The sequence below is a fragment of the Xenopus tropicalis genome, chromosome 7 (assembly GCF_000004195.4).
Source record: "Xenopus tropicalis strain Nigerian chromosome 7, UCB_Xtro_10.0, whole genome shotgun sequence".
Lineage (NCBI taxonomy): Eukaryota > Metazoa > Chordata > Amphibia > Anura > Pipidae > Xenopus > Xenopus tropicalis.
Window position 1 is genome coordinate 132,141,682 of NC_030683.2, and position 21,973 is coordinate 132,163,654.

The following is a 21,973-nucleotide window of genomic DNA, read 5'->3' on the forward strand; positions in this document are numbered from 1 at the left end:
ACACACAGCTGTATCTCACTGGGACTGGGCTGTAGTTTCCCTTTATCTGTGGGACTTGGCACAGGGGGCGCAATCTCATGTGAACCAACAGCTCTGCAAATGCACCGAGGTTCTTGTACATGTTATAAAAGGCACAACTGTCTTGTAACCAATAGCAACCAATTATATATATATTATATATACTGTATATACACACACTTACAAATTTCTTTAGCTCTCATCATAAAAACGAGGGGGACACATAGGAAGAGGAGACCCCAATAAGGACAGTAGCTGCCCAAGTACGGGGGGGTCGCACCTCACTGCGCAGCAAGAACCATGAACGCCGGGGGTTTATAAAAAGGACCCATGGGATGAGGCAAACCCATGAATAGTTTAATATCAGAATGAACGACACATCTTACATAGCTTATTGGTGCTACACAAGAGAAACGCAATGCCGGGGCCCGCGCCCCAGTTCTGAGGGCCCCCCCCCCGATATGATAGAAAGCACTGACGTGGGGAGAAAAGTCCCTTATATCTGTATGTAAACAAGTTCTATGGCATGGGCTCCTCGGCGGATAAACTCTCCGGCCCCCCGGTATTTACATAGAAAAGTGGCCCGGTGGCGGCGGCGCTCCCTCGGTGCAACGCGCTCCGGGGGGTGTAAGGCATTCGGGGTGGGAGATGTGAGTGGAAGAGAAGCTGCTCAGCCCGACAGGATCCCCGCCTTGTGGAAGAGCCAAGATCCGCTTTCTGCTCACCGTCGTCGTGTCATTGCCCCGGGGCCCCCCCGCGGATTAATGCCCCAGAAGACCGGTTCCTGGCAAGGAAGGAAAAAAAGAAAATCAGGAAATCCCAAGTGAAAGAGTAGTAAGTACAACTGGCAGGGCGCAGGGCCCAGGCAGGGGTGGCAGCGAGGGCATATAAAACCTTTGGATGTTAGAGATCTCAGAGTATAGGCAGGAATAAATAGAATGTGTGCGTACCTTTAAATCCTTCCTCCGGCATACAAACTGTAAGGGGGGAAGAGAGAAGCGTTAGCACAAAGCTTTCAGCTACAGAGTCGGTACAGCAGTGACAGGAAGCGGGGCCCACAGAGCAGCAGGTTGGACCTACTCTGTATATTAAATTATTACCTATACTGGGCCCGGGGCTGAGCAGAACAGGCTGGGGGGGGGGGGGGAGCTGTAGGAGTCCAACTGGGCCATCCATGTGTTTCTATCCTACAGATGGGCACAGGCACCCCCATCCCATTGGCCTAGTGTCGCATCGCTACTATAGCTGACTTCAGGCAGGGTCCATTAAATAAACTCATGGGGTATGTTTGGGGGGCTAAAAGATACAGTGGGGGGAGGGGGGTTTGTTTAGAAGGGAACTGATCACTTTCACCCACCCCAAAGATACCGAGCCCAGTGGCCAATCCCTCTAACCTTGCATCACGTCATCCATAGCTGCATAATCTGCCATCGGCTCGTCAGCCTGGAACCGTAACAGAGAAAGATGAAAGGAAAATAAAGCAGGTAAGTGGGATGATCCAGAACAACTCCTGCAGAACAGACTGCACATTCTCATCAATGTCTAGCACACACAGACAGACACAGACTCGCCCCCCCCCTACAGGTACAAACCCTCCCTGCTCTCCATGTTTCTAGCTGTTGCTGCCCCCGGTAGCCAGACATACAAACTGCCCCAAGGCCTCTCTCTGGCTGAGCTGCTGCTTGGTCGGTGCAGCCCAGGGAGGGGCATACTGTATACACGCACGGCAGCCCAGGGAGGGGCATACTGTATACACGCACGGCAGCCCAGGGAGGGGCATACTGTATACACGCACGGCAGCCCAGGGAGGGGCATACTGTATACACGCACGGCAGCCCAGGGAGGGGCATACTGTATACACGCACGGCAGCCCAGGGAGGGGCATACTGTATACACGCACGGCAGCCCAGGGAGGGGCATACTGTATACACGCACGGCAGCCCAGGGAGGGGCATACTGTATACACGCACGGCAGCCCAGGGAGGGGCATACTGTATACACGCACGGCAGCCCAGGGAGGGGCATACTGTATACACGCACGGCAGCCCAGGGAGGGTATATACACTAGGCATTAGGTTGTGCAACGGTCTCTCACTGCTCCTGTATTCCCATTTCACCAACACAGAATGGACACAGGACAGGCCTTACCTTTAGTAAAATAACCGATTCCGGAACAATTCCTAGATTCCCCAGAGTGGCTGCATCATCGCTCAGGATTTTGCCTTCTATCGACAGGTTCTGATCAAACGGCGCCACAGAGAAAGCGTGCATAATCTGCCCCGACACAGAGAGAGAAGGAACCGGTATCAGTCGGGTACCAGTATAACAGGCCGGCCCAGTACATGGATATAGCAGCAGTTAAGGTGCCATACATGGGTGGATTTTGCTCGTTTGGTTGCCAAGAGAGCGGATCTTCTCCATACATGGGTAGGGGATATCGGGCTAATTTGGTCCTTTAGCCCTAGGGCCAACCAGTCGAACTATAACGGCGGGTATAGGCTCCATCAGAACGTTCTGCCTGATCAAAATATCTCCAATTTTAGGGCAGATATCAGTGGCCCTTTAACTCTAGTGCAGACAATATTAACCCTTACCCCTGCAGCAGTGCCAGTACCCCCCCCACTGTAAATGGTTCTGTATGCAGGGACTGGATCTAATAAAGCGGACGTGTTACTGAAATACAAATTCCCAGCCCCCCCAGCCCCCACAACCCTCAGAGCAGCAGAGAACGCAGCTTGGACTCATCACCTGTATTTTCAGTTCCTTCAGGGTCTGATTGGCTGAGACCAGCAACGCCCTCTCCCCCCGCACTTTCCTATGCCGAGTGCTTCGCCGGACCCCCTGCTTCTGGGTAGATACGTGCCCTTGGCCGGACAACTTCTGTCTTTTAGCCGTTCCGTTCACCTTAAATGGAAATCAGAAGATTAACAGTGAGGCAATTAGCGTGCCGTCCCTTTAACAGAGCAGGGTGCAGTTATTATTGGTGGCTTTCTAGCTTGTTGGGTGGGGGAAAACAATCTTTTGAGCCGCCATTTAGTGATGGGCTGTGTGCGCCCTCAGAGATCAAATGGCAGGAAGTAATGCAGCTGTGTGTTCCCCCAGAGATCACATGACCAGATATAATGCAGCTCTAACTGTAACAGGAAGTAGTGTGGGAGTAAAAGGCAGAACTCTGCCCATTCATTGGCTGATGGGGCCTAGCAAGTAGGTGTGCCTCGGCTTGTTAGTGTGCACTGTGACTCCTATGATTCATATGATCCCTGGATAAACTTGTACTTGTAGCCTACCCCTGTATTCCCTCACTTGTACTGAGAGCTATCCCCCCTACCCCTGTATTCCCTCACTTGTACTGAGAGCTATCTCCCCTACCCCTGTATTCCCTCACTTGTACTGAGAGCTATCTCCCCTACCCCTGTATTCCCTCACTTGTACTGAGAGCTATCTCCCCTACCCCTGTATTCCCTCACTTGTACTGAGAGCTATCTCCCCTACCCCTGTATTCCCTCACTTGTACTGAGAGCTATCCCCCCTACCCCTGTATTCCCTCACTTGTACTGAGAGCTATCCCCCCTACCCCTGTATTCCCTCACTTGTACTGAGAGCTATCCCCCATAACCCTGTATTCCTTCACTTGTACTGAGAGCTATCCCCCATAACCCTGTATTCCCTCACTTGCTAAACAGTTATAAAGGAATCAAACAAAAGGAATAAAGGAATCAAACGAGGATAAAGAACCTGATTAAAGTCAGGGTCAGTCTCCCCATCTGCTCTGGGTTCATCTTTCTCATCCTCCAGGTCAGAACTGCTGACGTTCAGCTCCGGCGCCACCTCCTTCATTACCTGCAGTACAGATGGGAGCGGGTCAGCACCTGTGAGAGTACGGGCCTGTAACGTGGCACCGGCTATAACAAAGCCTCACCTTCTTCCGATCCACAACTTTGTGAATGTAGATTGTGGCCTGAGCGTATTCCCGCAGATCCCTCTGCTGCTGGCACAGCAATCCTTCCCTACAGTCTGGGCACAGCTCTGCCACAAAGCAACCCAGAGAGAGCGAGTGAGAACTAAGCAAGCAATGGGATATCCTACTGTTATTTAGGGCTCAATAGGCGCACATTGGAAATATCAGTGTATTTCACAAACCTGTTAACATTGCCATTAGCTAACCCTATTTGGGATGAAACATGTGACCTATTTAAATTCTCAAAAATAAAATGTCTACCTGTATAAATCCATTACATGCACAGGTACAGAGCTCTAATGTTATGTACTGATTCTCCTCAGCTGCTCTCTTTCCTATGGTCAGACAGGAACCTACCCATGGGTAAGTACACCTGGAAATGTTAAAGGGTACACTGGATTCACTTACCCAGGGGGAGGTTCCTGTCTGACCATGGGAAAGAGAGCAGCCCAGGATCAGGAAGTACAGAGAATCAGAGCTCTGTACCTGGGTAAGTACTGGGGGGAGATTGGATGCACTTACCCAGGGGGAGGTTCCTGTCTGACCATGGGAAAGAGAGCAGCCCAGGAGCAGGAAGTACAGAGAATCAGAGCTCTGTACCTGGGTAAGTACTGGGGGGAGATTGGATTCACTTACCCAGGGGGAGGTTCCTGTCTGACCATGGGAAAGAGAGCAGCCCAGGATCAGGAAGTACTAAGAATCAGAGCTCTGTACCTGGGTAAGTACTAGGGGCAGAGTAAATTTACACAGCAGGAGAGCAGGTGTATAACACAAAAGGTTAATCTGGGATTATGAAGACAACAAAACATTGTGCTGTGCAATATTATAACATGTTACTGAGGAATCAGCAAATAGCTTACCAATACAGAGAAGGGTTAAGACTCAATAAAGTCCCACTTACTGGGGTCTGATTCATAGTCGACAGTAAATGTCCTGTCCTCCCTGGTTACAACCGTTCGGCTGATTTTGATTGTGTGGTCGACAATAAAGAGTTTCTGGATAGCGTCCCATTCTGCAGGCCATATGGGAGCTATACTGTGCAGAAGAAAGGCACAAGAAATGCCCATTAAACTGTGGCCAAAATCTGGCATAATGGGTGTGGCCAAGCAACGCAGTTGGCGGTGTGGCATGAAAATATAGCAATGACGAAAAGACTCACAGTTTGGCGTCCTCCTTAGTCATGTTGGTAAAGGAGATCATGAGACCCCCATGGGGGCAGAGAAGTAGACTGTTCCCTATAGACATGACTGGGTTGCTTTTTGTGGGTCGCCTACATTAGAGCAGAAATAAAGAAATCATTGAATATAAAAGGCAAGGTGGCTGACAGGAGTAACAGGGGGGTCAGAATGGATGGGGGCAGATAAGCAAGTTACCTAATGAACTTTCTCCATTCTTCCACAAAGAACTGAGACACAACGAAGAACTCGGCCGTATCCTACGGGAAATTGGGAGACACTGTAACAAGACTTTCCATTTCCACAACATGAGACAATCGTTAAACAAGGAATGTGGGGCACTCTTCATACACGTATAGCAGGGACTAGCTAGCCTCAAACACTGGCTCACTAGTACTGAGGCCAATGGGAATGGGACAGAGGGCAATACCTGAGGCCAGCTCCCCAGTAATGGTCTGTTCTTGTCTTGAAACAGGTTGGGAAGTGCCGTCTTCTGGTCATTTGCCATCATCTTATGCAGAGCTTCGTGCCTCTCCCCTTCCTGTTCCAGAACCTAGAGAGACAGAGGTGTTACCGACAAACAGAACACAGGCCCCTTGGTAATACAAGTGATTCTTTCTATGACGGAAAGGAACAAAAGTATAAAGGCTGCTGTGTATGTGGGGGTCTCCTGAGCAAATTGGGGGTACCAGCTGCACATACACATCCCTGCAAACACAAACCTTGCACTGGGAGCAGGACTCCTGGCTGTGCCGGAACTCAGGCGCCGTAGGAAAATACTCCTTCAGCTTGTACCAGGCTGCTTCAGAGATCAGCCTCCTCTCACTCTCCGAAATGCTCAGACCCCCTGCGATACACAAACGTATTGGTAACTGCCTCAGCCAAGTGAAACAAAGTCAGATATATAGGAGAAAAAGTCTCTTTTTAAAACTTGAAAATATCTAGTTTTTTCCCTATACCATATATATTTTCAAGGGGAAGTTAATCCCATCATTGTTTTCTATTTCACACCTTTTCAAGGAGAAGTTAATTCCATTTGTTTAAACTTGAATTTTTCAAGTTATAACAATACTTTCAGCTTGAAAAATGTGTGATTTACGAACGTAAACTCGAAATTTTCATCCGACCAATAGCAGCGTTATCATGACATTTGATAAATGCAACAACAATCAAGTTTAATTCAAATTTATACCATGTTGAGTGTATATGACTTTCAAGGTCAGAAAAAAACAATTTAGTAAATCAGCCCCATAATGTAGTTAGGTGAAATATCCCTGCAGAGAGGGGAAGGGAAATGCAAAATGGATTCAACTGTTACATTAGGGATAAAGGGAAACTATAGCAACAGATCGAAAAATGTTTTGGAAATGCTTGGGACACAAGTGTGTAATATATTCTATAGAAACCTGAAACGTATAAATCTGAGTCTAAACACATGTGCGGTACCCACCGTGCTGACAAATAATATCTTCGTTAAACCCAAGCTCAGAATCCGCTTCCTTCTTTTCCTCATCTATCCCCTCTATAGGGAAACAAGAGAAAGGAGTTCATAAGGAGGAGTCATAACAACAATAATAATAATAATAATAATAATATGAGCGTTGCCCCTACCCTCGCAGGCCTTTGGGGATTCTCCATTTACTTTCCAATCGCCCTGGGCTAAGTCCTCTTCCTGCTGGTCAAGCTGCTCGGTTGCCAACTGACGCCAGCGGCGCAGTGAGCTTTTTCCAATCCAGAAGCCTTCATTGCTGGAAACATTATTTGAAGTCATGAATTAATCACTTTCTTGTAGTTAGGGGTCACCATTCACTGTAATAACAAGAATTCTACTGATGCAGAGTGGATTCCCTTACCCAGGGGGAGGTTCCTAATAAGATCTGCCTTGCATTTTAGTGCTAACGATAAGACAGGTTAGGCAAAGGAATGAATATATTACCTCTCCACTGGAAGCTTAACCATATTAGTTAACGATTTGTAATCTTCATTCAGTTGGTTCTTCAAGCGCAGAACCCTGCATCTTTCTACCACACAGTCCTTGCAGAGAGCATCATCTAGAAAGGGGGGTAAAAGATACATTGTCGGGGGGTAAGCACCAAGCAGACTGGTTAGCAATCCTAATCAGTATTGTGGAAGTTGAAATCCACTTGCCCCATGGATTAGCCCCTTACAATCTTCTCTGGGGTGAATATAACAATCCCTATTACTTATCTCTTATTCTATTTTCTGCTCCTGCACTGCTGTCCCTCCCAATATCAGCAAGAGGGGCAGGGAACCAGCGTCAGACTGGGCCACCGGGGTACCGAGAAAAAACCCAGTGGGCCCTGGCGGCCCAGATCCAGTACCCCCCCAGGGCGTTCCCGCGATCCATCATCCCCCTCCCCCGAAGCGCCGCAGGTAAGATTCTTTTAGGAGCGTCCAGGGGAGGGGGTCGGAAGGTGTTGGGAGCCTCTGTGGGGGGAGGGGGGGCGGTGAAGGCGGCGGGGCCATTGGGGGGGTGCAGGGGTCCCTGAGACAGAGGCCCCGGTGGGCCCTGCACCTCCCAGTCCGACCCTGCAGGGAACAGGTTGGAAGGGCTAGCTAGAGTTTACCCTTTGTACTTTACCCTACCCCTGAAATTAGTTTAGTGGGGATGGTTCCACATGGGGCTTATAAACTGGGCCCAATGGATTCTTTTTTTTAAAAATGTTATTTGTTTTACAAAAGTCAAACAAGAAAACAAAAAATGAGAACATGAAAGTTGCTATACCGTTTGTTACAATAAATCAATAACAATGTATTGCGGTGCCGTCATTACCCAATGGATTTTCTCACTGGTTCCTGGGGATACCCCAGCTGTGCTTACCAGTCAGGCGAGGGCTGCCCCCATACCGCTTGTAGAAGATATCTGCTGCGTGCTGAGAAATTCTCTTCATGAGGGAGATCTTATCGGGGTGCAGCTTCCCATGGGAACACAGACACTTGGAGTTGTCAATGGGTTTGGTTGGAGTGGACTCATCCAGCCATTTCTGGAGCCACTCGAGGGGCACAAACTCGTAGGCACTGTCTGGAAGAAGCAGAGAATGACAGAGAGAGAAGATGTAGCTATGCAGGAACAACACGCTTCTAACAAACGCAGGTTACACACCTATTAGTAGGCACATTTAAAGGGATACTATCATCACACTGAATAATAATATAAATATAAATATAATAAATCATTTCATTTTAACATCAGTAGTGCTGTTTTCTCTAAACAATGTAATATATATTTATTATTCTATCATCCTCTCTCACTTGGTAAATCACAAGCATCTCCAGACAGCAGCTCTGTAAACGCTGTCAAATTTTTTTTTTAATACCAGAAATATATCCCTCCCTTAGAATTCGATGACAGTATACCTTTAATTAAAATGTTTTATTTAATTCATTACAGCAAATGTCACAGGTTTTTAAATCACAACTTTTTGCAGTATACATCAACACAAAATAAGCATTCTACTGGCATATATTTCTGTGTGTCTGTGGCAGATTAGATTTAATTCCCACAGTGCCTGGGATAGAGGAAAACCGTCTCTATAAAGCTCTGTTACCCACTATACAGCCCCACAATACAGTTACCTCGTATAAGAGCAAAGGGCCCATATAACAGTTACCCCACATACAGGCTGTAGCACTGCGCTATAAACAGACCCCAGCCCCAAACCATAGTTATTTACTAATTGCAGTCCCATACAAAAGTTACAGTATGTAACAGCTACAGCCATGTTACCCTACATACAGGCCACAACCCCAAGATACAGTTACGCCATATACAGGCTACAGCTCTAAGTTACATATTTACCCCATTTTACAGACCAGAGCCCCAAATTAGTGAGGACTCAACCATTAGAGTTACCCCTATAGCCATATATAGGCTGCAGTACCGCCTAAAAGCTCCCTTATACAGGCCACAGACGTTACACAATTACCCCACATACCAGCTGCAGTCCCAGCTACCCCATGTAAAGTCCCACATAACCATTACCCCATATAAAGCTTGCAGAGCCACAGGACACTTATTATAAAGACAACAGCCCCAACATTATTCTTTATACAGGGCACTGCCCTAAGTTACACACTTACCCCATATACAGTACATAGCCCCTTGTTATCCAACATACAGGCACTGCCCTAAATTACACACTTACCCCATATACAGTATATATACCCCTTGTTATCCAACATACAGGCACTGCCCTAAGTTACACACTTACCCCATATACAGTACATAGCCCCTTGTTATCCAACATACAGGCACTGCCCTAAGTTACACACTTACCCCATATACAGTATATATACCCCTTGTTATCCAACATACAGGCACTGCCCTAAGTTACACACTTACCCCATATACAGTACATAGCCCCTTGTTATCCAACATACAGGGCACTGCCCTAAGTTACACACTTACCCCATATACAGTACATAGCCCCTTGTTATCCAACATACAGGCACTGCCCTAAGTTACACACTTACCCCATATACAGTATATATACCCCTTGTTATCCAACATACAGGCACTGCCCTAAGTTACACACTTACCCCATATACAGTACATAGCCCCTTGTTATCCAACATACAGGCACTGCCCTAAGTTACACACTTACCCCATATACAGTATATATACCCCTTGTTATCCAACATACAGGCACTGCCCTAAGTTACACACTTACCCTATATACAGTATATATACCCCTTGTTATCCAACATACAGGCACTGCCCTAAGTTACACACTTACCCCATATACAGTACATAGCCCCTTGTTATCCAACATACAGGGCACTGCCCTAAGTTACACACTTACCCCATATACAGTACATAGCCCCTTGTTATCCAACATACAGGGCACTGCCCTAAGTTACACACTTACCCCATATACAGTACATAGCCCCTTGTTATCCAACATACAGGCACTGCCCTAAGTTACACACTTACCCCATATACAGTACATAGCCCCTTGTTATCTAACATACAGGCACTGCCCTAAGTTACACACTTACCCCATATACAGTACATAGCCCCTTGTTATCCAACATACAGGCACTGCCCTAAGTTACACGCTTACCCCATATACAGTACATAGCCCCTTGTTATCCAACATACAGGCACTGCCCTTAGTTACACACTTACCCCATACACAGGCTACAGCCCCATTTCACTTAACCCATATGCAGCCTGCTAGCCAGTGCTAACTACAATGCTAAAATGTGTAATTGAAATAAATCCCAAGTGTCAGTAAGACCGGGTACTGTAGAGTTAAGGCACATACTGTACATACATTTCCCAACAAATCATATGCAATCTATTATCCCAATTCAAACATTACACAAGGCTCTATGTAAGGTTATATTAAAATATCTTACAGACCAGCTCCAGCTGGTAACCTCTGGTACAGCTCCTTCACCTCCTCGTGTTTGGCTTTGCCTTTGTCTACGCTTTCTCTACGCATGTCCACCATCTCCACGCACCACTCCTCAAACTTGCAGTTATCCAGTTCCACCAGCTTCTGTAGGAAAGCTACAACCACATTGTATGTTCCTTTAATGGAGCCTTAGCACCAAACAGAAAATTACACAGACCAATGCCCTATCCTCCTGTGATGGATTATGGGACATTAAAAGGGTTGTTCACCTTTAAATTAGCCTTTAGTATGATGTAGAGTAATATTCTGAGGCAATTTGCAATTGGTCTTCATTTTTTATTATTTGCGTTTTTTTAATTATTTAAGCTTTTTGTTCAGCAGCTCTCCAGTTTGGAATTTCAGCAGCTATCTGATTGCTAGGTCCAATTAAACCTAGCAACCAGACAATGCGTTCACAGAGACAAGAAAATATAAATAGAAGAGGGTAGAAATGGAAAGATAAGTGCTATAAAGTAACAATAACTTTTTTTTTTTATGGAGAATAAACACCTATTAAAGAACTACATGCCCACCTGGAACTTCGAAAGTAACATCTTGTTTTTCAACCGTCTTTAGCCTATAGACTAACATGTAGGCATTGCGAGAACAGTGGATTCCTTTGCCACATTTGGGTTTGCGGGGCGCCGTTTTGGATTGTTCTGTTTTAGGAAAGGGAGAAGAAAAAAAAAAACTGAATTACAAGAAAGAACTTCATATGGCACAAGGGCTCTATCTTATTGCATGGCTCTATATACACATAGTGGTTACCAAGCCATAACTGTTGGATCACAAGATTGTCTTTTGCACATATCCCCCATCTTCATTCACATTAAACTTCTTCATGGCAAACAATTCCCTCTTTCTATTCTATTGGGTTTTTAGAGGTGTATTAATCAAGGGGGGGAAATTAAAGTTCACCATTTGATAAATAAAACTCTAGAATCCCTTAGGAATGAATAGAGTGGTGGAATTTTACTGCAGTGAGCTCTAATTTCACACTTTGATAGATCTGTCCCTACAGAGGGAGAGTGAGAATATAGAAGTTATTTACAACAGACCAGGGAAAGAAGTGTAAAGCACTAGGGAGGCAGTCTGGCTGCACCATGCTGGCATGTCTCAATGACGGCTGTATGCTTTTGACCACACAAATACAGTGTTGCCGACCACAGACATGGGAGTAGCCTCAAGACCCTGCATTTAGCAACCAAAAGGAAGGTGTGCAAATAAACAAAAAAAAAAAACATCATGGACATCTTCTACACTCTTTACACAGCCTTCGGTTAAGCAAATTACCTCTTATGTTTCTTGATGTGACCTGTTTCCATTAACACTAGATCTGATATACGTGTGTATACATATACGTGTGTATACATATACGTGTGTATACATATACATATATATATATATATATATATATATATATATATATATATATATATATATATATATATATATATATATATATATATATACACACACATATCAGATCTAGTTTTAAAGGAGAAGGAAAGGCTAAATCACTTGGGGGTGGCAAATGTTGGGTACCCCACAATTACTTTAACTGCTTACCTAAAACCCCCCACGGATATGGCTCCTGCTAGGAGAAAACTGCACTGGAATAGGGTAAATGCAGTCGAGATATCCTCTTCATTCCACAAATGCACAGTTGACAGAGAAACCGAGCTAAAGTTTGAAGGAGTAAGAGGATCACACCCTGGGCCAATGCCTAACAGGAGCAATAACCGGGGGTTTCAGGTATTAAAATCCCTGGGGGGGGGGGGGGGGGGTAGCCCAAGTGATTGTAATGTTCCTTCTCCTTTAAATAGAGTTCTCCCTTCAGTGCTAAAATTATATATATATGCCATTTATCTTTCAGTTTTATCTTTCAACTTTCTTTGGTCATAATAAAGGACTATCCAAGATTCTCCCTAATGCTTCCTTGCACCTATTCTTATCTAGATCATGAGTTTGGGTGGGTCCCAGAATTGCAACTACCCAGAATGCAAACTCATCCAACATTGTTAGATTTGTAGAAAGGCACTCGATCTTGGTTAAACTCAACAGAAAGAGAGGGGTGAGAAAGAGACACTACGTTTATCACAAGTTCCTCCCTTGTTTTCACAATCCAAGGCTAAAAAAAAAAGTGCATACAAGAAAGGAAGACCCCCCCAACTAAGAGAAGAGACAGCAAGTAATGCATTTACAGTGAAAGCAGCTACTGTCTGTGGCCCAGATCATAAGCCATGATATGATTCTAAATGATAATACTTATATATGAGGAATTCATCAAGCTTAAAAGCTGTACTGGGGAAGTGCAGTATTTTGGAATAAAACACTTTCCCTGAGACAAATCTAAGCCCAAGCGTTGTGAGGAACATTTGAAGAAAGGAAGATTTTAAAAATGCACTCACAACGTAAAGGCTTTACCTAGATCTTCCTCAATTCCAAGCTGCAGCTTCTTCCCTTCCATCTTTTCTATGTCCTCGTCGTTAAATTTGTACCACTCGCCTGTCTGTGGGTCCTTGACATGAGCAATATAATGGCCCGAGTATGCACTCACCCCTCGATGTATGAGAACTGCACTCAGTTCATAGGAATATGTACCATCTGTGAAGAAAAAAAAAAAAGTTAAGCAATGAACCCAGGAAAATAAGTAGCAAAGGGCTATGAGCCATGTTATGCCAAAAACTGTATTAGAAAAACAAAAAAAAACAAACACAGAACATAGCGAAGCATCAGAAATGCCCAATCTGTACAAACCTGTCTGGTCGAGGTAGGGATCCATATCAAGTGTCTCAGAAAAACCAATATAAGTGTTCAGTTTTTTCTTATGACCGGTTTGCCTTTTAAGGGAAAAAAAAAAAAAGAAGAATTCATTGGCTTGCCAGAATCGAAGCCAGAATCCTACTTGCCAAGTGGGCAGAAATGCAGGAGAGAATCTGTACCTATCGAACACAAAGCGCATGAGTTGGAGATTCAGCGTCGGGGGGAGATCAAGCAATCGGATCTTCCGGGTCGCGTTCTGCTTACTCTGACAGTTCTCACAGAAGTAGCGATTGTCACCTTCGAGCTTTTCCTCCTACAGAGAAAACTGTCAGTGGCTGACGAGCCCCCCTCATTTAAATGTACTATCTTGGGCAAGGAGGGCACTTTGTTACCTTGAGAAACTCTGCAATACATTCCGTTAGCTGCTTGTGTCCTTGGATATTCAACTCCAGCTCATAGAATTTGGATACCAGCCTGGATTCCCTGCTACACTGGCTGCATCTGAATAACACAAAACACACCACAAACCATTATCAGGAGAAATGTACTCATATTATATTATATGTATACACACACACATATATACATACACATTATATATATATATATATATATATATATATATATATATATATATATATATAATAGAAAGAGTGCCGCACACACAGGGACTTAATACAAAAGAAAAGTGTTTTTATTGAAAAAATTCCAACGTTTTGAGCACAACCAGTGCTCTTCCTCAGGGACAAACCAACAGACCATATCCCAACACCCACAGTAAATACCCCCACCACATAAAATGGTGACAAAAAAAAAATGGCAACAAGTGTACACAAGTCCCACGCCCACCAGAGTAGGATAAATTGAAATGTCAACATATACGGGCAAATGGAATGGGAGTGCAGTGCTAGAAAACAAGGTTAAGTTTAAAATCATTTAGCTAGTAAGCAAATCGATACATGTTGCAAAAGATATATGTTGCAAAAAAACTGTTGCAAAAAATGTTGAGGGACCTTAAGCATTTCACTATGCTATTTAATGAATGCCTTAGTTGCTGGAGCAAAAGATTATAGAGGATAATTATTTATTGGAGATGACGGGCATCTGGTATTAAACCCAGGACCCACGTTCAGACGCACAAGAGAAGCTAGGAGTATAAAGGAACGCACACAGAGAGGAGCCACCACCTGTCAACTGTACCCAGCGATCGCTAAACCTCAGTGTGCAAATGTGATCATCATGTAGAGCAGATCACAGGGGCAATGCCTAGTCAAATAATGCGTAGGCCGGCAGCCATTTTTAAAAAAAAATATATTGTTTTCCCCCAACCGAAGCGTGGGCTCTATTAGCCTGCATGTCTGGTGAGGGAAGCAAATTTATGTTGATAAGTACATAACCTGACATTAAATCTCATTTGCCACTTTATTTCTCAAAGCTCATAGTTCCCTGACATGTTGCAGTCACTCTGATAGAGCAATATTGCTTTAAATAATACCTACATGTTTTCTTTGCAGGCACTTAAAACATAGCCCAGGAGAATACCCAGTAATTACCCAGTTGTGGAACTATACATGAAACATCCGCAGAAGCGCCACTGAAACAGTTCCTACTTGCAGCTGAAAAAGCACGTAATGTTGGCAAGTTCTCAACTGAAAGTGATGACATTATGCTCAAGAGCATACTCTTGAATAGGCCAAGCCTTGACATGACAGATTGACATTTTTTATCTATCTGGATAGCAGGTTCCCTTGATTAAACAAGGAGGTATCTGCAGCCAAAAGGCACTCACATGGTGACGTAGGCGTATTGCCCACAGAACTGCTCTTGAATGATGTTTTTAACAATTGGCTCTTTCTGTTTTGACAATGTGTCTTCCAGCAGTGACATAAAGAGTTTGGAAAATTCTTGAGCATCCTGGGAAAAAAAAAAAAAGAAAGGGGGGGGTCAAATCCTATAGTAAAGTAGCACAAATTAGCTAAGCAGGTAAGGGAATAGGAGGCAGCTCCCTCGTTGTCTAATAGCAAACCCCTCTACAGTACTAACAGTTCTAATCCGATATCTGTGAAACTCTCAGAGAAAGGCAATAAGTATATATAATTTATCCCAGACACAACGTTGCTGTGCTTTAAAAGTACATTTGTCTCTAGAAAAAATCCTCTGAGGAACGGACAATTATAGAGCGAGGACACAGGGGACATTTGTGCTCAATTTGGAATATACCTACTGCCAGGACCAGAGGTGTAACCCTCAGGAGATTCTAACACTATGAATCACAAAGAAGCAGTGCCTAAGGAAAAATAACCAGATGTAGACTTGATTCTTTCTCTCTTAAACACTGCTATGGGGATGCTCTCCTGCATATGAATTTCCTTATATTTTCACCTCTCCACCTCTGACATTAGTTACCATTAGTAAGGTTGCTACGGCATAAGAACGCGTCACTACCACCACCCTGCCCTACTCAGTCTCCTAGCGTAACAAACCACCCGCCATATTTATTATATGCATGCAATGAAATGCACGTACCTGCTGCTGCCCGGTGTCTAGTCCCAAAGCTTTTATGAAACTGGAGGGGTCGATGTATCTTCTGTTGCTGTTCTGTAGCAGAGCAAACAGGTACTGGAGGTGCTCGCAGATTGTCTGCGGTTCATATTCTATAGGCAAATACATTGAACACAAATCAATGATATACTGTTGTGAGCCTGTCGGTAAATATATTTAAACAAGGAAACTCGGAGCTGAAGACAAGGGTCCATTTTTTCATCCATGCCTATGAATTACATCCCTTGGAACAAACATAAAAAATCTAAACTATTATTAGGGCCCAGAGGGGCCACACTTTCATGCCTCCTAATGGTTTCTCCAACTTGCTGATCTGGTTGGGATGTTTCCCTACCAGATCAGCAGGTCGGGGAAGCCATTAGAAGGCATGAAAGTGTGCCGCTTGCTGCTTTCCCACTTACCTTTATCTTCCTGAATGCACTGCTCGGCCTTCTCGGCACTCCATGAGTTCTCGTACAGATACAGCGCCCGGCGCAGCTCCATGTTCAGGAACCACACTTGGACAAATGTGTTGACGTAACAGGTGGCTCCAAGATTTGTCAGCCCCACAAACGTGTTCTTGTGGAAACAACAAAGTGCAATGTCTAAATACATTAAACCTTCAGTGTTTTCTGGCGATTACTCAGGATGAAATGGGATACAGAATGACTTTCTCTTTGAGATGTGTAGGTTTGTTTAAAGGCCATTAACACAAAGACTCTCACCTTTTTCCTTCGTTCGGAGTTTGGGTCGTCGATATTATGGAAGGTGTTTTCATCAATCTCCCCCAACCAGATGTGCTCCCCAACACCAACTAAACAGTTTGGGTTCCCTTTGCAGTTTCTCCTTTGAAGGGAAAATAAACATGTTATGTCTCTCTTAAACGTGATGTGTAATTGTATAAATGTAAGAGGATGGGGCAGCAGCCTTGCAGTGAGGTTAGGGGACAATATACTGAACCCCAACAGGGGTTGTAAAACAACAGTAAAAGGCAATATTTCTAGTTGTGTTGATTAAAGGAAATATCCTGATAGTCAGGGTGGGGGAGGGAAAGGGAGGATCTGTTCCTTTTGTGAGACGTAAGCAGAGATGCATTGGAGTGAAGATAAAGGGTTAAGATGAATCTGTGGATTGAGGGCTGGATGCTGTGGGTTAGATGGGTCCCCAGGAAAGTGAGGAATCTCTGGCTCCTGACTGAATGTTACGAGTGGAGAGGGGGGGTAGAAGGGATATGAGGGAATTTGGGGATAAGGAGACTCAGTATAGAGGAGGGGGGGGTATAAGGGATATGGGGAGACCCAATATAGATGGGGGGGTAGAAGGGATATGGGGAGACCCAATATAGATGGGGGGGTAGAAGGGATATGGGGAGACCCAATATATATGGGGGGGGGGTAGAAGGGATATGGAGAGACCCAATATAGATGGGGGGGGTAGAAGGGATATGGGGAGACCCAATATATATGGGGGGGGGGGTAGAAGGGATATGGAGAGACCCAATATAGATGGGGGGGGGTAGAAGGGATATGGGGAGACCCAATATATATGGGGGGGGGGTAGAAGGGATATGGAGAGACCCAATATAGATGGGGGGGGTAGAAGGATATGGGGAGACCCAATATAGATGGGGAGGGGTAGAAGGGATATGGGAGACCCAATATAGATGGGGGAGGGGTAGGGATATGGGGAGACCCAATATAGATGGGGGCCCAATATAGATGGGGAGGGGTAGAAGGGATATGGGGAGACCCAATATAGATGCGGGAGGGGTATAAGGGATATGGGGAGACCCAATATAGATGGGGGGGGTATAAGGGATATGGGGAGACCCAATATAGATGGGAGGGGTAGAAGGGATATGGGAGACCCAATATAGATGGGGGAGGGGTAGAAGGGATATGGGGACCCAATATAATGGGAGGGGTATAAGGGGGGACCCAATATAGGGGGGTAAAGGATATGGGGAGACCCAATATAGATGGGGGGTATAAGGGATATGGGGAGACCCAATATAGATGGGGAGGGTAGGGGATATGGGGAGACCCAATATAGATGGGGGGGGTATAAGGGATATGGGGAGACCCAATATAGATGGGGAGGTATAAGGGATAAGGGGAGACCCAATATAGATGGGGGGGGTAGAAGGGATATGGGGAGACCCAATATAGATGGGGGGGGGTAGAAGGGATATGGGGAGACCCAATATAGATGGGGAGGGGGGGAGACCCAATATAGATGGGGGAGGGGTATAAGGGATATGGGGAGACCCAATATAGATGGGGGGGGGTAGAAGGGATATGGGGAGACCCAATATAGATGGGGGGGGGTAGAAGGGATATGGGGAGACCCAATATAGATGGGGGAGGGGTATAAGGGATATGGGGAGACCCAATATAGATGGGGGAGGGTAGAAGGGATATGGGGAGACCCAATATAGATGGGGGGGGTAGAAGGGATATGGGGAGACCCAATATAGATGGGGGGGTAGAAGGGATATGGGGAGACCCAATATAGATGGGGGAGGGGTAGAAGGGATATGGGGAGACCCAATATAGATGGGGGAGGGGTAGAAGGGATATGGGGAGACCCAATATAGATGGGGGGGGGGGGGGTAGAAGGGATATGGGGAGACCCAATATAGATGGGGGAGGGGTAGAAGGGATATGGGGAGACCCAATATAGATGGGGGAGGGGTAGAAGGGATATGGGGAGACCCAATATAGATGGGGAGGGGTAGAAGGGATATGGGGAGACCCAATATAGATGGGGGGAGGGGTAGAAGGGATATGGGGAGACCCAATATAGATGGGGGGGTAGAAGGGATATGGGGAGACCCAATATATATGGGGGGGGGTAGAAGGGATATGGGGAGACCCCAATATATATGGGGGGGGTAGAAGGGATATGGGGAGACCCAATATATATGGGGGGGGGTAGAAGGGATATGGGGAGACCCAATATATATGGGGGGGTAGAAGGGATATGGGGAGACCCAATATATATGGGGGGGGTAGAAGGGATATGGGGAGACCCAATATATATGGGGGGGGGGTAGAAGGGATATGGGGAGACCCAATATAATTGGGGGGGGGTAGAAGGGATATGGGGAGACCCAATATATATGGGGGGGGGGGTAGAAGGGATATGGGGAGACCCAATATATATGGGGGGGGGTAGAAGGGATATGGGGGAGACCCAATATAGATGGGGGGGGGGTAGAAGGGATAATGGGGGAGACCCAATATAGATGGGGGGGGGAGAAGGGATATGGGGAGACCCATATAGATGGGGAGGGGTAGAAGGCATATGGGGAGACCCAATATAGATGGGGGGGGTAGAGGGATATGGGGAGACCAATATAGATGGGGGGGGTAGAAGGGATATGGGGGAGACCCAATATAGATGGGGGGGGTAGAGAAGGGATATGGGGAGACCCAATATAGATGGGGGGGGGGGTAGAAGGGATATGGGGAGACCCAATATAGATGGGGGGGTTAGAAGGGATATGGGGAGACCCAATATAGATGGGGGGGTTAGAAGGGATTATGGGAGACACAATATAGATGGGGGGGGGTAGAAGGGATATGGGGAGACCCAATATAGATGGGGGGGTAAAGGGATATGGGAGACCAATATAGATGGGGGGGGTAGAAGGGATATGGGGAGACCCAATATATATGGGGGGGGTAGAAGGATATGGGGAGACCCAATATATATGGGGGGGGTAGAAGGGATATGGGGAGACCCAATATATATGGGGGGGGGTAGAAGGGATATGGGGAGACCCAATATATATGGGGGGTAGAAGGGATATGGGGAGACCCAATATATATGGGGGGGTAGAAGGGATATTGGGGAGACCAATATATATGGGGGGGGGGTAGAAGGGATATGGGGAGACCCAATATATATGGGGGGGGGGTAGAAGGGATATGGGGAGACCCAATATATATGGGGGGGGGTAGAAGGGATATGGGGAGACCCAATATATATGGGGGGGGGTAGAAGGGATATGGGGAGACCCAATATAGATGGGGGGGGGGGTAGAAGGGATATGGGGAGACCCAATATAGATGGGGGGGGGGAGAAGGGATATGGGGAGACCCAATATAGATGGGGGAGGGGTAGAAGGCATATGGGGAGACCCAATATAGATGGGGGGGGTAGAAGGGATATGGGGAGACCCAATATAGATGGGGGGGTAGAAGGGATATGGGGAGACCCAATATAGATGGGGGGGGTAGAAGGGATATGGGGAGACCCAATATAGATGGGGGGGTAGAAAGGGATATGGGCGAGACCCATATAGATGGGGGGGTTAGAAGGGATATGGGGAGACACAATATAGATGGGGGGGGGTAGAAGGGATATGGGGAGACCCAATATAGATGGGGGGGTAGAAGGGATATGGGGAGACCCCCTAATATAGATGGGGGGGGTAGAAGGGATATGGGGAGACACAATATAAGATGGGGGGGGTAGAAGGGATATGGGGAGACACCAATATAGATGGGGGGGGTTAGAAGGGATATGGGGAGACAAAAGGAACAATATGACATATAGATGGGGGGGGGTAGAAGGGATATGGGAACCCAATATAGATGGGGGGCGTAGAAGGGATATGGGGAGACCCCAATATAGATGGGGGGGTAGAAGGGATATGGGGAGACCCAATATAGATGGGGGGTGTAGAAGGGATATGGGGAGACCCAATATAGATGGGGGGGTAGAAGGGATATGGGGAGACCCAATATAGATGGGGGGGGTTAGAAGGGATATGGGGAGACACAATATAGATGGGGGGGGGTAGAAGGGATATGGGGAGACCCAATATAGATGGGGGGGGGTAGAAGGGATATGGGGAGACACAATATAGATGGAGGGGGGGGGGTAGAAGGGATATGGGGAGACCCAATATAGATGGGGGGGGGGTAGAAGGGATATGGGGAGACACAATTATAGATGGGGGGGGGGGTAGAAGGGATATGGGGAGACCCAATATAGATGGGGGGGGTAGAAGGGACTATGGGGAGACACAATATAGATGGGGGGGGGGGGTAGAAGGGATATGGGGAGACCCAATATAGATGGGGGGGGGGTAGAAGGGATATGGGGAGACACAATATAGATGGGGGGGGGGGGTAGAAGGGATATGGGGAGACCCAATATAGATGGGGGGGGGTAGAAGGGATATGGGAGACCCAATATAGATGGGGGGGGGGGTAGAAGGGATATGGGGAGACCCAATATAGATGGGGGGGGGGTAGAAGGGATATGGGGAGACCCAATACGAGGAGACTCAGGACAGTGTATAGGAGGGAAGGGGCCGGCCCCCCGGTACCTGCATATGCCGCGGACACAGGGCTCCAGGCGGACCCGATAAGCAGCCTCTATGTGCTCCTGCCCAACCTCCTCCGGTCTGACAGTGTCGGTCCATTTCCAGGCGGCCTTCTCTAGCTGCAGCCGGGGAGCCATGAGGGAACGCGGGGAGTCGGGCCTACACACACAAACGAAGCCTGGAGCCCGAGTTCTTCTTTCCCTGAGAGAAACCGTAACAGAAACCCCACAAACACCAAGTCGCCAATCTCCTGTCACGGCGGCGCATGCGTGATGGCGACAGATCCGGCGCGCAACGGCAAAGCAGCCAATCAGAGCCGAACGCGGGCTTCGCGTAACCCCGCCCCCTCACGGCGTTTCCGAACTGCGTAGTAAAGGGCGGGGCGAAAGGGGGAACGTCTATTTGTGAACGGGTGGGGGCGTGGCTGCCCGCGTATCACGTGATGCTAAGGCGGGACCTTACCTCATAGTTTTGATGAAACTGGTACCCAGGGCGGAGTGCGGGCAAAGCTGGCGGGGCCCTCAGTAAGGGCAATAGCGAGTGTGGGCAGGGGGGCCCGGGTAATGCCCCAAGAGTGGGGCCCTCAGGGGAAGGGGCAAAGTTTGTATGTAGCCAATGACGGGGGCTGATACTAATTGTTTTAACAATAGCTTCTCCTACTGATTGTGGTTATGATTTTCTCTCATTTCAACCCCTCCCTGGTTGCTAAGGTGATTTGGACTCTAGCAACCTCATAGCTGCTGAAGAAAAAGTGTAA

The 21,973-nt window shown here is 46.7% G+C and overlaps 1 protein-coding gene across 3 annotated transcripts; it reads right to left on the reverse strand.

The window, feature by feature from the left end:
* Window positions 1–332: 332 nt before the first annotated feature.
* usp48 (ubiquitin specific peptidase 48) lies at window positions 333–21,584 on the reverse strand. Of its 3 annotated transcripts, none has more exons than XR_001169304.3 (27): window positions 21,220–21,583; window positions 16,604–16,724; window positions 16,301–16,457; window positions 15,864–15,991; window positions 15,127–15,251; window positions 13,730–13,838; window positions 13,517–13,650; window positions 13,332–13,414; window positions 12,999–13,178; window positions 11,105–11,230; window positions 10,538–10,687; window positions 7,994–8,194; window positions 7,088–7,202; window positions 6,763–6,899; window positions 6,602–6,673; window positions 5,874–5,998; window positions 5,582–5,704; window positions 5,350–5,411; window positions 5,136–5,246; window positions 4,878–5,011; window positions 3,938–4,044; window positions 3,754–3,858; window positions 2,767–2,922; window positions 2,167–2,292; window positions 1,376–1,461; window positions 969–995; window positions 333–802 (listed from the first exon to the last, which is right to left on the reverse strand). XR_001169304.3 is itself a non-coding variant. In NM_001126695.1 (27 exon segments), coding segments are annotated over 27 exon segments (3,120 nt in total). In that variant the 5' UTR covers window positions 21,354–21,468; the 3' UTR covers window positions 333–779.
* Between the last annotated feature and the right edge of the window lie 389 nt (window positions 21,585–21,973).

Excerpts from the sequence above, each read along its gene's own strand:
- usp48 (XM_031904811.1), bottom strand. The coding sequence starts at position 21,353 with ATGGCTCCCCGGCTGCAGCTAGAGAAGGCCGCCTGGAAATGGACCGAC. Across the intron at positions 15,992-16,300 it reads GTGCATTCAGGAAGATAAAG|AATATGAACCGCAGACAATC; the intron begins GTAAGTGGGAAA and ends ATTTGCCTATAG. Across the intron at positions 13,415-13,516 it reads ATGCGCTTTGTGTTCGATAG|GCAAACCGGTCATAAGAAAA; the intron begins GTACAGATTCTC and ends TTCCCTTAAAAG.